Below are 14,646 nucleotides of genomic sequence, written 5' to 3'. Positions count from 1 at the left end.
CTGGCACCAGAAAAATAAACAGATTTGTAAATGACTTCTATTAAAATTTTTTTAATCCTTCCGGTACTTATGAGCTGCTGAAGTTGAGTTGTTCTTTTCTGTGTGACCACAGTGCTCTCTGCTGACACCTCTGCTTGTTTCAGGAACTGTCCGGAGTAGGAGCAAATCCCCATAGCAAACAAACCTCTAAGGCTTCGGACAGTTCCTGAGACAAGCAGAGGTGTCAGCAGAGAGCAATGTTGTCAGAAAGAATAACTCAACTTCAGCAGCTGATAACTACTGGAAAGATTAAGATTTTTTATTAGAAGTAATTTACAAATCTGTTTAACTTTCCGGAGCCAGTTGTTTTATATATATATATATATATATATATATATAAAAGTTATTTCCTGGAATACCCCTTTAAAATTTCTGCCTGAAGAATGGTGCTGCTCATTCTTCAGGCGGATCTGCTCACAGAAGACATCTATTGGGGACTGCAATGTCAGCGTGGTCCTAGTGCCGACTGATTCAGTCGGCGCTGGCCGCACTCGGAATCTCTAGACTGGCCTAAGGTTGGTGTCAATATCCACAGTGCATCTGTAGACTCTGTTATATTGGCGTATATGTAAAAAAACACACCCGTAAGCCTGGAGGACTATCTGAACACAATGTGCGACTGGCCTAAAACTCTATGATAGATACTGTATGTCCCGTATCACAGAGAACCATCCGTATGTGATTTACTGCTAGTTTCGCCGTCTCAGTTCTGTCTTCTGCAGGAACCAGATTCCAGGAAAGTGCAGAGAATCTCAATTTCCTGGAATTGAATGTAAATGATGTTTCTTAACCTCAAAATGCAGCCTAAATCTTTTAGTCGGCTCTGTCAGTCATGCCGCCGCCCCACACAAAGCCAACGCTCGCAGTCACAGACTTCCTCGTGTTTCCCTCTTGACTGTCACAGGCTGATCTCACCGCAGCATTGAGCCCGTACTGGACGCCTGGCAAGGATGAACGCTGGGAAGAAAACCACACTCGTATTGCCAGATCCCCACTGTTACAGTCAAAGCCGACCGCAGAGTAATGCTGTTACTGCGCTTTACAACGGCTGTCAATCACACGACTGCTGATGCCGAGAAAACATCTGTCGGGTCCAAAGCAGCTTATGAGGAAACCAGAAATAGATGAAGTAATAAATATAGAAGACTCCGTGATATTTACACAGAGAACATATAATGGCATACAGATTAATATAGGACAATGTGTGCCGCCACCTCCTCCATACAGCTCTGTATGAGGGGGATCAGACCGGCCAGGCTTAAAGGGGTTCTCCGGTTTGGAAATCTAATATCTACACACCTAGTAGGGGGGTTGATCAAGAGGGATCTCCTGTTCAGGATCCTCATCTCTTGGTTCGAGTGGAGAGAAGCCATAAAGTGCGTCTCTCTCTCTCTCTGGAGGACCTGTGCTGTCTTGTATTACCCAGACAACTCACTCATTTGGAGTTTTTGGACCATTTCACCTTTTTCACATTTTGTTGCTCCTTGTGCTAAAATAAAAAAATAAAAAAAACTTTTCCCCCATCATTCTACACTCAATAACCAACAATGAGAATGTGAAAATAGAATTTTCGAAATTTCCCCCATGGACATAAGTATTCAGGGGGCGTGGCCTGGATGCCGGAGCAAGCGGCCGCATAGTGTGAGGGCTCCCGCTTCCCCTGCTAACATTACCCTGCATATTTACCCTGTCTGGCTGGTATTGGCATCGCTGGTGTCCCCGATGCTGAGTGGTCCCCGGTGGTGTCCTCAGCGGGCTCTAGTGTCTTTGGATGGAACGGGCAGCTCCCGGCGCTGTGCTCTTCGGGTCCTGGCGGTGAGAAGGCTGGTCTCGGGCTGCGGCTGCTGTGGTCTGGCGGAGAGGCCCCTGGGTCCCTGGCTGCTGTCGGTGCTGTGTGCGGAGGCTCGCCCCAGCTGCTGTGAAGACCTGGGTGTCCTGCATTGAAGGTCCGTGGTCCGACGCCATTCTAGGCCTTCCTGGGCGGGACCTTCTTCTCTCCCTGGTTGCTGTGGCAACTCCCACGGCCAGCGGCAGCTCGCTGGTTGGGTAAGGAGCGCACATCTTGTGGGGCCTCTGCTATCTTCAGCGGGAGAGGTGAGATCTTTTCCTGCATGGACTGCTCCTCCAAAAGAAAAAGGCCGCCCTGAGTCATAAAGGGACTGTCTGGGCTCCTGTTGTGGTGTCCCCAATACCCTGTGCTCCATTTGGCCTCATATTCCTGCTGCTATCTGCGGACTGCAGTGCACCCAGCGGTGCCCCCCTCAGGAGGTCTGCTCTGCTTTATTGATAGCTGGATTGCCTGCTGCCTTGCCCTCTGTCTGTGAGTACCCTTGTGGACTATATGTGGGCTTGCTGGGACTTGTGGTGCATCACATATTTGCTGGGGTCTGCTTTACTGATTGGGGTGACCTGTGCTCATTGGACTGTGTTCCTAGTGACTTTCTACCTGCTCTCCGTGTGTCCCTGTCAGCCATGGGTGCCTCCCGTGGTGGCAATAGAAGTAAGAAATCCAAACTGAATGCTGCAGCCTCTCGGCCGACTTCTGATGAGGATGCCTCCTCTGATGATGGGTCCTCCCGATCCTGTGGTCCGTCCCATTGGGACCCTGGTGGTCAGACTCCGCTTGCTGCTAAAGTCTCTGTGCTGTCGGCGAAAGCGCTGAGCCAGTTCTCTAGAAATCTGGACCGTCCTATGGGCGACTCTCCTGATCCTCTGCTGTCATTGTTTGAGGGGTCTCCGACTCCTCCACAGCAACAGTCCCCTGAGAGGCCGACATATGATGCTGCCACAATGGAAGAACGGTTCTCTGAACTTTTGGCCGCCTTTACCTCCTGTCAAGCGATTATGGTGTCCAAGGTGGATGAACTGCGACAGGAGTTTCTTATCTTAAGGAATGAGATCGCACTGACAAGTGAGCGCACTGAGGAGGTGGAGCGCAGGGTCTCTACAGTGGAGAATACTCTTCATCCTTTGCCGGATCAAGTTGCTTCTCTTCAGCGCCAGGTGACGGGAGTCTTGAGCCGTATAGATGATATGGAGAACCACTTACGGTGCAATAATATCCGCCTCGTAGACCTTCCTTAAAAGGTGGAAGGGAATGACCCTGTGACGTTCCTTGAAATGTGGCTGAAAGAGATTCTTCCAGTGGATACCTTCTCTCTTCATTTTTCTATTGAATGGGCCCACAGAGTACCGGTTCGGCCTCCTCCCCCTTGGGCTCCTCCGCGCCCTTTCCTGGCGAACCTTCTCCACTTCAGGGACAGAGATGCTGTTCTCCGTGCAGTTCGAATCAAGGGGGAGGTCCTCTGTGATGGAAGCAGAGTATCCTTTTATCCGGACTTCTCCGTGGAGTTACGCAAGCAGCGGGTTCAGTTCACTGAGGTCTGGTCGAAGCTACATGCAAAGGGCTACCGCTACTCGATGCTGTATCCTATACGCCTGAGGGTGGTAGATGGGGCCTCCACTAAATTCTTCATATCTCCTACTTAGGCTCTTCACTGGGTTGATGCGCCCCTGACTGTCAGACCTCCGGACTGACCTGTACTGGACTGTCCTGCCCAGGACTGTTCTCTCCTCTTTTGCCCTTAGTTAGTGGTTAGGGAGCTAGTTTTCCCGTGATTCTCCCTAGGTTCCGGTTCTCCTTAGGGATTCTCTTGGGGTCATCTTCCTTAGTTACCGGCCATCTTAGTGCTAATGGTGGGGTGGCAGGAGGGTTCTGGTATTAGTTGTTTTGTATACTAGGCGTTCTTATAACGCCCCGTGGTAGTTGTATTTAGGGTATAGGTCTACCCTTGGTCCTTCCTGCCTTTGCACTTACTGGCTTGTAATGATGGAGACTCTCAAAGTTGCTAGCTGGAATGTGCGGGGGCTTAACTCCAAATTTAAAAGGGCCTTATGCTTAGACTTTGTGAAATATCAGTCTCCTCATATTATATGTCTGCACCACTGCTGCTGACCCTGCCTCTCCTTCCTTTACTAACTGGCACCTGGCGCTGGGCCTGACCGACCTCTGGAGATGGAAGTACCCGACTTCAACAGCATTTTCCTTTTACTCTGCGGCCAATAGGTCCTTCTCTCGCATAGACTTTGCCCTGGCTTCTGAGGACCTCCTCCAGGCGGTAAGAGATATTTCCTACACCACTAGGGGGATCACAGACCACTCAGCTGTACTTGTAGTACTCAATTTAGGCCCTGGCCCTCCTTCCTGTCTTTGGCAACTGGGGGTAGCTCATGCTGAATATTGGAAGAATAATGCTTCTAATCCTGATCATGGTGGGGGCAGCATCATGTCTGGAGGAAACCAGGCACTGCACAACATCTGCCCAATACCATCTCTACAGTGATCATGGTGGGGGCAGCATCATGTCTGGAGGAAACCAGGCACTGCACATCACCATCCCTACAGTGATCATGGTGGGGCGGCATTGTGTCTGGAGGAAACCAGGCACTGCCCATCACCTGCCCAATACCATCCCTACAGTGATCATGGTTGGGGAAGCATCATGTCTGGAGGAAACCAGGTAATGCCCATCACCTGCCCAATACCATCCCTACAGTGAAGTATGGTGGGGGCAGGATCATGTCTGGAGGAAACCAGGCACTGCCCATCACCTGCCCAATACCATCCATACAGCGATCATGGTGGGAGCCGCATCATGTCTGGAGGAAACCAGGCACTGCCCATCACCTGCCCAATACCATCCCTACAGAGATCATGGTGGGGGCAGCATCATGTCCGAGGGAAACCAGGCACTGCCTATCACCTGCCCAATACCATCCCTACAGTGATCATGGTGGGGGCAGCATCATGTCTGGAGGAAACCAGGCACTGCCCATCACCTGCCCAATACCATCCCTACAGAGATTATGGTGGGGGCAGCATCATGTCTGGAGGAAAGCAGGCACTGCCCATCACCTGCCCAATACCATCCCTACAGAGATCATGGTGGGGGCCGCATCATTTCTGGAGGAAACCAGGCACTGCACATCACCATCCCTACAGTGATCATGGTGGGGCGGCATTGTGTCTGGAGGAAACCAGGCACTGCCCATCACCTGCCCAATACCATCCCTACAGTGATCATGGTTGGGGAAGCATCATGTCTGGAGGAAACCAGGCACTGCCCATCACCTGCCCAATACCATCCCTGTAGTTTAAATGTATGAAGAGTATAGGCCATACATCTGCCCCGTAATATTCAATCAAACCTCACGGCAATAGAGAAGTAAAAAAAAAAAGAAGTGGTCCCTAAATAGGACTGAGGTGCCTTTTTTAAAATATAACTTTTACTTGTTTCTATTAAAAAGATTAGTATCTAATAGTGCAATTAAACAAAAAGCAACACAAAAGAACTCATATTTAGTACATGGCGCTCATACACAGGAATAGTATCATAATCGAGATATTTATAACAGTGGTTATCAGAGTGCCACCATAACGTGACCAATAGTCCTATGTCATGAGAATATGATTCCAATCACATAGAGGTCAGAGTCCCTTGTCCCAACGCGTTTCCATGGGGGGAATTTATAAGTAATATTGTTCCCCACACTTCATCAGGGGACTTTAGCAGCGTATTCAATAATAGCAGCAAATATATATTATAGTGATAAATGTACAATCTCTATGTAGAGACACACTTATAGTGAGCTCCACAGAAAATTCCAACTTATAACCACCGTGATGATACCAGGGTCTCAAAGATAGTTAATCTGTCCACATATCCACCGTTTTATCCCCCAGAGACTCGGGGTACAACGGTCTGTAGGATTCTAAACTAGTATATGAGACCACCGGGTGAATTGGCTGTTAGAAGCGCACAAAACGCTGCTGTGGCAGCGAATACCGGAGCGGTGTCCGGGACAGGTGCGTGTGTAGTAAACACGCCGGTGTTTTGTGGGCTTCTAACAGCCAATTCACCCGGTGGTACTAAATATGAGTTCTTTTGTGTTGCTTTTTGTTAAATTGCACTATTAGATACTAATCTTTTTAATAGAAACAAGTAAAAGTTATATTTTAAAAAAGGCACCTCAGTCCTATTTAGGGACCACTTCTTTTTTCAAATACCATCCCTACAATAGAGCATGGTGGGGCTGGGGAAAAACTAGATTCTTTATTTGCAACGTAACAAAATGTGAAAAAAGTGAAAGGGTTTGAAATCTTTCCGAGTGCACTGTGTATAGTCACTGTGTCACGCTTCATTACTCCTGTGGAGGCGCTGTAGAGAAACACTTGTGCTTGTGGACACTTTTAACCATGTTTCCTAAATTATAGCTGAACCCCTTTAACTTCTCAACATAGTATGGTAAGGGTGTAGGGCCGGGTGTATTCGCCTTTGTGGTCAATTTGATGAATGTTAAAACGATTTAGGACAACAGAAGTTTTATAATAGCAGCTTCTAAATGAAACTTACTTCCGTCTAAACATTTCTGCAAATATACATCCAACGCTCCAAAGATCCACCGGAGTGGCGTAGCTAGACTGGAGGAGAACTTCGGGTGCTCTGTACCATAATGTCACCACCTGAAATGTAAAAAAGGGAGGGTTAAAGCTGAGGACCAAACCTGCATATTTTTTAAGCACTCAGAGGTGCAAGATGTAATTTTACTCTATTTACAGATTAATATAATATACAACAATGTTAACTTCTGGGTGGTAACTATCTATAGGGCAAGGAATGCTGCCCAAAATGACATTTCTTCTCTCACATACGGTGCATAGTCTAGAGTACAAGCTCAAAAAGTACTAATACTGTACTGTATACCTTAAGGGTAGGGTCACATGTAACAGATCCACAGCATATGTTACGCTGCGGATCCAGCTGTGCCCCCCCATGTGTCCTGCTCGCAGCAGCAATTCGCTACTACGAGCAACCACACAGGGTCCTGCCAGTCACATGCACTGTGTACATAGCGGAGCAGCATCTGAGTACACTGCGCATGCGTGCAGCGACTCGCTCATCCCTGTGTGGCTGCTCATAGCGGTGGATTGCTGCTGCGAGCTGGACACAGGGGGAACAGCTGGAGGCACACTATAAGGTTGGGTCACCGGCGGATCTGCAGCATAAAATATGCTGTGGATCCATTAAGTGTGACCCTACCCTAATGGAGTATTAAATTAACAACTTTCTTTCTGAAGGCTATTACACTCCATGGCCGGATAAGCATATTCGGCGTATGCAATGTCAAAAACACATTTGCCGAAGGTAACCACCAGGCCAATGACCCAACGGGAGCCCAAAACATTGTCTTTTTGGACACCAACAGGGAGGTATGCATTGGCATACCTTCTCCATAGGAAAGGGTAGAAGGTTGTATTTTCTTATACAGTGGGCCACCACAAAAACGTGTACCATGTGGCATACCTATTTTTTTGCAGTGATATGTTGCTACGTCTTGGATAAACTCCCTACTTATACATCCAATATATGGAGTAAACACAGTGTGAACATAGCCTTATAATTATCTTCCTCAACATTATTTCTAGTAGAGAATATCTCTATAATAAAGGGCAGTGGTCTCCAAACTGTAGACCTCCAGCTTTTGCAAAACTACAAGTCCCAGCATCCCTGGACAGCTGTTGGCAGAGATTGACTTTTAAACATCCTGCTGACTGTATGGCAGGCAGGTGCAGAGAACAGTTAGTGCTGGGAACAAGATAGGAGGTCGGAATATAATGATGGGATATGAGGATGAATATGAGGACAGGATATGAGGTCGGGATATAAGGACAGGATATGAGGTTGGGATATAAGGACAGGATATGAGGTCGTTATATAAGGAAAAGATATGAGGTTGGGATATAAGGAAAGGATATGAGGTTGGGATATATGAGGATGAATATGAGGACGGGATATGATAACAGGATATGAGGACAGGATAACGGGATATAATGTGATAATAAGGTCAGGATATTAGGACGTGATATGAAGATGTGATAATGAGGTTGGGATATGAGCATGGGATATGAGGATGGAATATGAGGCTGTGATAATAAGGTCAAGATATGAGGTCAGGATATGAGGTCAAGATATAAGGAAGGGATATGGGGACAAGCTATAAGGAGGAGATAGACGGATGGGATATGAGGTCAGGATATGAGGACGAGATATGAGGTCAGGATATGAGGTTAGGATATGAGGACAGGATATGAGGATGGAATATGTGGTCGGGATATGAGGACAGGATATGAGGTCGGGGTATGAGGATGGAATATGAGGTCGGGGTATGAGGTCAAGATATGAGGTCAGGATATGAGGACGGGATATGAGGTCGGGACAGAAGAACGAGAGTATCATTTTTGCTTTAAAACGGACCAATAAAATAATAAAGGTTTATTGTTAGTATACAAACGGACAACGCTTTTCGAGGGGCCTGAGGAAGAGGGGGTCCCGCCCCTCAAACGCGTTGTCCGTTTGTATACTAACAATAAATCTTTATTATTTTATTGGTCCGTTTTCGGTCAAGTTTATTCACCCCCCGTTGAGAGCGCCCGAAGACATCATCTTCCAGCTGTGCCTACAGCATCTTTGGTTCTACAAGACTTAGGTAGAAAGACAACAGCAGGTACTCAGCTAGTTAAAAATAAAGTTAATAAAAAAAAAGTGTGTATAAAACCGAGTACAGACAAGACCAAGTTAACTGGTTGCTAGGGGCAACACCAGCTGTTGTAGACAGTGCTAGGGGTCAAACATGGGGCCCGCTGTATGCTTGTACTGTCTGTATACAGCATGTCCATCAACAAGATATACAGATACACAGCAGGGACGGGTGTCGTAATCTCCTTATTAATCTTTATTTAGAATGTAAAAAGAAAATGTTGTATGAGGTGAAGTGAAAATGGAAGACAAGAAATCTTTGGCGAATAAGCATAAATTGCCACCGTGTCCCCTGATGTCCCCCTGACAAAGTCCAATGCACTTTCCATCTCACAAAAATAAAACATTTACCCCCCCCCCCCCCCTCCCACATTCACTATGGGAACCACATAAATATTTGTCGGCGTTCTCTCATGTCACTAGATAAGAATACATAGAGATTGTCTCCAGTATACGACTAATGAGCGGCTCTCAGCGGACACATTACAGCCGACGATCTGTCCTTCCTGAAGCACTTACAGAAACAGATAAATGCAGCTTAAAGGGGTACTCCGGTAGAAAACTTTCTTTTAAAAATAAACTGATGCCAGAAAGTGAAACAGATTTGTAAATTACTTCTATTAAAAAATCTTAATCCTTTCAGTACTTATGAGCTTCTGAAGTTAAGGTTGTTCTTTTCTGTCTAAGTCCTCTCTGATGGCACGTGTCTTGGGAAACGCCCAGTTTAGAAGCAAATCCCCATAGCAAACCTCTTCTAAACTGGGTGGTTCCCGAGACAGGTGTCATCAGAGAGGATTTAGACAGAAAAGAACAACCTTAACTTCAGAAACTACTAAGTACTGAAAGGATTAAGATTTTTTTAATAGAAGTAATTTACAAATCTGTTTAACTTTCTGGAGCCAGTTGATATATATATATATAAAAAAAAGTTTTTTCCTGGAATACCCCTTTAAAGGGGTACTCCGGTGGAAGACTTTCTTTTAAAAATAAACTGATGCCAGAAAGTTAAACAGATTTGTAAATTACTTCTATTAAAAAATCTTTACCCTTCCAGTACTTTTTAGCAGGTGTATGCTACAGAGGAAATTCTTTTCTTTCTTAATTACTTTTTTTGTCTTGTCCACAGTGCTCTCTGCTGACACCTCTGTCCGTGTCAGGAACTGTCCAGAGCAGCATGGATTAAGATTTTTTAATAGAAGTAATTTACAAATCTGTTTAACTTTCTGGCACCGATTGATTTAAAAAAAAAAAAAAAAAATCACCGGAGTACCCCTTTAATCTAAGCCATGTACAGTTTCTACTTGTTAAAAAGGGTTCCCTGACAACAAGAAGGACCCCCAGCAGTCTGCTGTAATCGGTGGGGAAATCTGGCAGTAAGTGTACAGCTAGGGTCGCCACCTGGCCTGTATTTTACCGGCACAGTCTGTATTTTGGCAACCCTGCCAGTATTTTTATATTAAAAATATTGGCAATGCAATGGCCGGTATTTATCCAACCAATCCTGCCCCGCAACATATACCAGTGTTTCCCAACCAGAGCATCTCCAGCTGTTGCAAAACTACAACTCCCAGCATACCCAGACAGCCATTGGCTGTCTGGGCATGCTGGGAGTTGTAGTTTTGCAACAGCTGGAGGCACCCCTGGGTGGGAAACACTTACCTATACTATATACTACTGTATAGTCCAACATGCTGGGAGTTGTAGTTTTGCAAACAGCTGGAGGCACCCCTGGGTGGGAAACACCTATACTATATACTAGTGTACAGTCCTACATGCTGGGAGTTGTAGTTTTGCATCAGCTGGAGGCACCCCTGGTGGGAAACATTTACCTATTCTATATACTACTGTATAATCCAACATGCTCGGAGTTGGAGTTTTGCAACAGCTGGAGGCACCCCTGGGTGGGAAACACTTAAACTATACTATATACTACTGTATTGTCCAACATGCTGGGAGTTGTAGTTTTCGTTTGGGGCAGCTGCTGATCCACAGGCTGTATCAGGGCATGCTGGGAGTTGTAGTTGGTAACTAACTGCAACTCCAGAATTTAGTTTAAAAAAGTGATCAAAAAGTCACATCGAAACAAAAAAAGGTCCTGTTAAAAACTACAGACCGAGGCGCAAAAAATGGGCCCTCATACAGGCCATATAAGGAGAAATAAAAAAGCTATAGGGGTCAGAATAGCACAAAATCCCCCCCCCCCCCCCCACATATGTGCATCCTGTGATGTCACGCATACATAATAAATTATGCAAATGAGCATGGCCGGTATTTTTTGGGGAAGAAAGGTGGCAACCCTATGTACAGCCTGGTTCCCAATCGGGGTAGCGCGGCAAACTAGGGGGGCCATGAGAACCCACCAGGGCTGCTGTGACAGACCAGTGGGTGCTATGACATCTGACTCCTTCTAGGCCACAGGCAGCATCGTGCCTGCGGCCACGGGGGGCAAGCCAGCAAGCTACCTACAGGGGGGAAGGTTTATGTACTGCACATGGTAGTAAACTATTTAAAGGGGAGATCCTACCTTCTTACAAAGGGCAGACTACATACGGGAGGGGGGGGGGGGGGTCAAATAACCCCTCCTCCCCAACCTACTTACCTATCCTATGTATGCCAAACATGAAGAGTCACAAAATGTAAAAATATATGTTAGATATCTGACACCTATCACTTAAAAATGTATGTCCTAGCAACGTGTCAAAAGTTTTGATCGGCGGGGGTCTCATTGTTGAGACCTCCACTGATCAGGAGAACAAGCCAGGAGAAGTCTGCACTGCTGCACGCTCCTCTTCTTGCCTCTGTGTCACATGATCGAGACTCGCTCTATAGACTTGCATTATGAGACCATCTTGATCACGTGACAAGGAGTCAGGAGACGACGTCGGTCTATGTTCATCAGACCCATTAAAGGGGTACTCCACTGGAAAATTATTATTATTTTTTTTTTTTTAATCAACAGGTGCCAGAAAGTTAAACAGATTTGTAAATTACTGCTATTAAAAAATATAAACCCTTCCAGTACTTATCAGCTGCTATATGCTCCACAGGAAGTTCTTTTCTTTTTGAATTTCCTTTCTGTCTGACCACAGTGCTCTCTGCTGACACCTCTGTCCCTGTCCAGAGTAGGAGCAAATCCCCATAGCAAACCTTTCCTCTGGACAGTTCCTGACATGGACAGAGGTGTCAGCAGAGAGCACTGTGGTCAAACAGAAAGAAAAGAACTTCTTGTGGAGCATACAGCAGCTGATAAGTACTGGAAGAGTTTAGATTTTTTAATACAAGTAACTTACAAATCTGTTTAACTTTGTGGCACCAGTTGATTAAAAAAGAAAAATGTATTCATCCTGCCACTTGTTTCAAACAGGGGGACAATTTGCAGTAGAAAAAAAAATCTAGCTTTTTCTGGCGCTGGTCCGACTTGGTAGGAACTGGGACACAAGATTATGTCCAAAAGGTATTTTATTAGCACTTAAAACAACGCGTTTCTGGTCCTAACAGGACACTTCCTCAGGTAAGGTGTCCCAACAGGGGGAGACAGATCCCAATACGTCTTTTAGGTGGTGATCCCAGTGGTGGGACCCTGACCAATCAGATACTCATCATCCATCCTGATTAGTGGAAAAATCCCTTTAAAAATGTTTTTTTTTTTTATAAACTAGATAACCCCTTTCAGATTAACACAATAATAATGCAGGGGATGGCGGATACTTGCTCAAGTCTGTAGATACGACACATGATTCGCATCACTAATAATTATGTAATTTAAAGGGGAACTATCAATAAACTGTAACGAATATGTAACATTGCTAAATTGTCATCGCTTATTGCTACAGGTCAACTGTACAAACCAGTCTGAGGTTTTGAAAAACTTTCCCAAATTCCATTTTAATAACGATTCAGGACTTTACACTGCAGCATTGATCAGACAACAATTTCAATGACGGGGAGATTCTAGTTTTCTTCTTAAATGGTGGGGCATTATTATAATAAATTTAAAAAAAACTTTCTCCAGAAAACAGCACAATTTCTGCCCAAAGACTGTTTGGTATTATAGCTAGAGGCCCCAATACACATTAATAAAAATTTAAAGGGTTATTCCAGAAAACAACTTATATATATATATATATATAAATCAACTGGCTCCAGAAAGTTAAACAGATTTGTAAATTACTTCTATTAAAAAATCTTAATCCTTCCAATAATTATCAGCTGCTGAAGTTGAGTTGTTCTTTTCTGTCTGGCAACAGTGCTCTCTGCTGACATCTCTGCTTGTCTCGGGAACTGCACAGAGTAGAATAGGTTTGCTATAGGGATTTTCTTCTACTCTGGACAGTTCCAGAGACAGGTGTCATCAGAGAGCACTTAGACAGAAAAGAACAACTCAACTTCAGAAGCTAAAAAGTACTGAAAGGATTAATGTTTTTTTTTAATAGAAGTAATTTACAAATCTGTTTAACTTTCCGGAGCCAGTTGATATGTAAAAAAAAGTTTTTTCCTGGAATACCCCTTTAAAGGGGTACTCCCGTGTAAAACTTTTTTTTTTTTTTTTTTTAATCAACTGGTGCCAGAAAGTTAAACAGATTTGTAAATCACTTCTATTAAAAAATCCTAATCTTTCCAGTACTTTTTATGGGGCTGTATACTAAAGAGAAATCCAAAAAAGAAATGCATTTCCTCTGATGTCATGACCACAGTGCTCTCTGCTGACCTCTGCTGTCCATTTTAGGAACTGTCCAGAGCAGGAGAAAATCCCCATAGAAACCATATGCTAAAAACAGCCCCTAAAAAGCACCGGAAGGATTAAGATTTTTTAATAGAAGTGATTTACAAATCTAGCTTCTTCCAAGAACAGAAAAAAACGCAGGGCACTCACCACTTAGCTGAAAAATACTTCTTTATTCAGTGGATCATAACATCAATGCGGTAAGACGCTCGACAGGGGTGTGACGCCCGAAACACACCCCTGTCGAGCGTCTTACAGCATTGATGTTATGATCCACTGAATAAAGAAGTATTTTTCAGCTAAGTGGTGAGTGCCCTGCGTTTTTTTCTGTTCTTGGAAGAAGCTATACTTGGTTACCTGTTACATTACTGCAGTGAGCACAGCCGAATACTGAATATATGGGATCTGCTTGAAGGTGAGCGTCATTTTTTGAAGGACTAGTGCTTGAGCCGGGCAGTGCCAGGTGAGCAGTTGATTTACAAATCTGTTAAACTTTCTGGCACCAGTTGATTTAAAAAAAAAAAAAAAAGTTTTCCACAGGAGTACCCCTTTAACCAGGACCTGAGCTATCTATATAGCAAGTGATCGCTCCAAACCTCACTAGCTCCGTTGTGCTCGGGCTGTGGGGTAGCGCCTCCCCTCCTTCATTACAAGCAGAAAAGAGTAATCCGGCACCAACGGCAGGTAAAAGGATCCACTTTTTGAAGCATAAATATAAAATACAAGCTGGGCACAGCAGCCAAAGGCTGCTGTGCCCAGCTTGTATTTTATATTTATGCTTCAATAAAGTGGATCCTTTTACCTGCCGTTGGTGCCGGATTACTCTTTTCTGCAGATCCTGAACTAAGTTTAGCCGTGTATTCTGGGTGTTATCCTTGAGAGTAAACTGATCACAAAGTGTCCCTCGTTGGTCAGCTGTGATCCGTAAGGAAACCTGTAAGTGTTCAATTCCGGTAGAGCGCCACCATAGGGGCAATTAAGCATTGCAGTGTCCAGTCAGATCAATGGATGGTCTGTCTAATGCAGGACAGGTTCTCCAGAGACCCCCTACCTGGAATTCACTAATACGGTGTATGAAACTGGGATTTGAAAACTATCAAACCGGTTTACCCCTGTCCGGTTTAGTACTGTACTGTCAAATCCAGCAATCGCGAACAGACTTCAATTTTGAAACACAACTTTGTTTCAGGAATAAACATGATCCCATTTATTTTAGAAATAAATTCATATATTGTGGGGAGAGGTGTCTTTATCCAATGCGCTGCGAAACCCAGTAGATACATTTTA

The 14,646-nt window shown here is 44.8% G+C and overlaps 1 protein-coding gene across 2 annotated transcripts in view; it reads right to left on the bottom strand.

Annotated features, from left to right (window-relative positions):
- CDK6 (cyclin dependent kinase 6) overlaps positions 1-14,646 on the bottom strand; it is a 170,562-nt gene that overhangs the window by 14,550 nt on the left and 141,366 nt on the right. For both annotated transcript variants that reach the window (XM_056519030.1, XM_056519029.1), the window contains exon 5: positions 6,453-6,562. In XM_056519030.1, coding sequence (XP_056375005.1) covers positions 6,453-6,562 — 110 coding nt within the window. The remainder of the gene's footprint in view (positions 1-6,452; positions 6,563-14,646) is intronic.

Source organism: Hyla sarda, chromosome 5 (genome assembly GCF_029499605.1).
Source record: "Hyla sarda isolate aHylSar1 chromosome 5, aHylSar1.hap1, whole genome shotgun sequence".
NCBI lineage: Eukaryota > Metazoa > Chordata > Amphibia > Anura > Hylidae > Hyla > Hyla sarda.
Note: the sequence above shows the minus strand (reverse complement) of the source record. Positions and strands in the feature narration are given on the sequence as shown.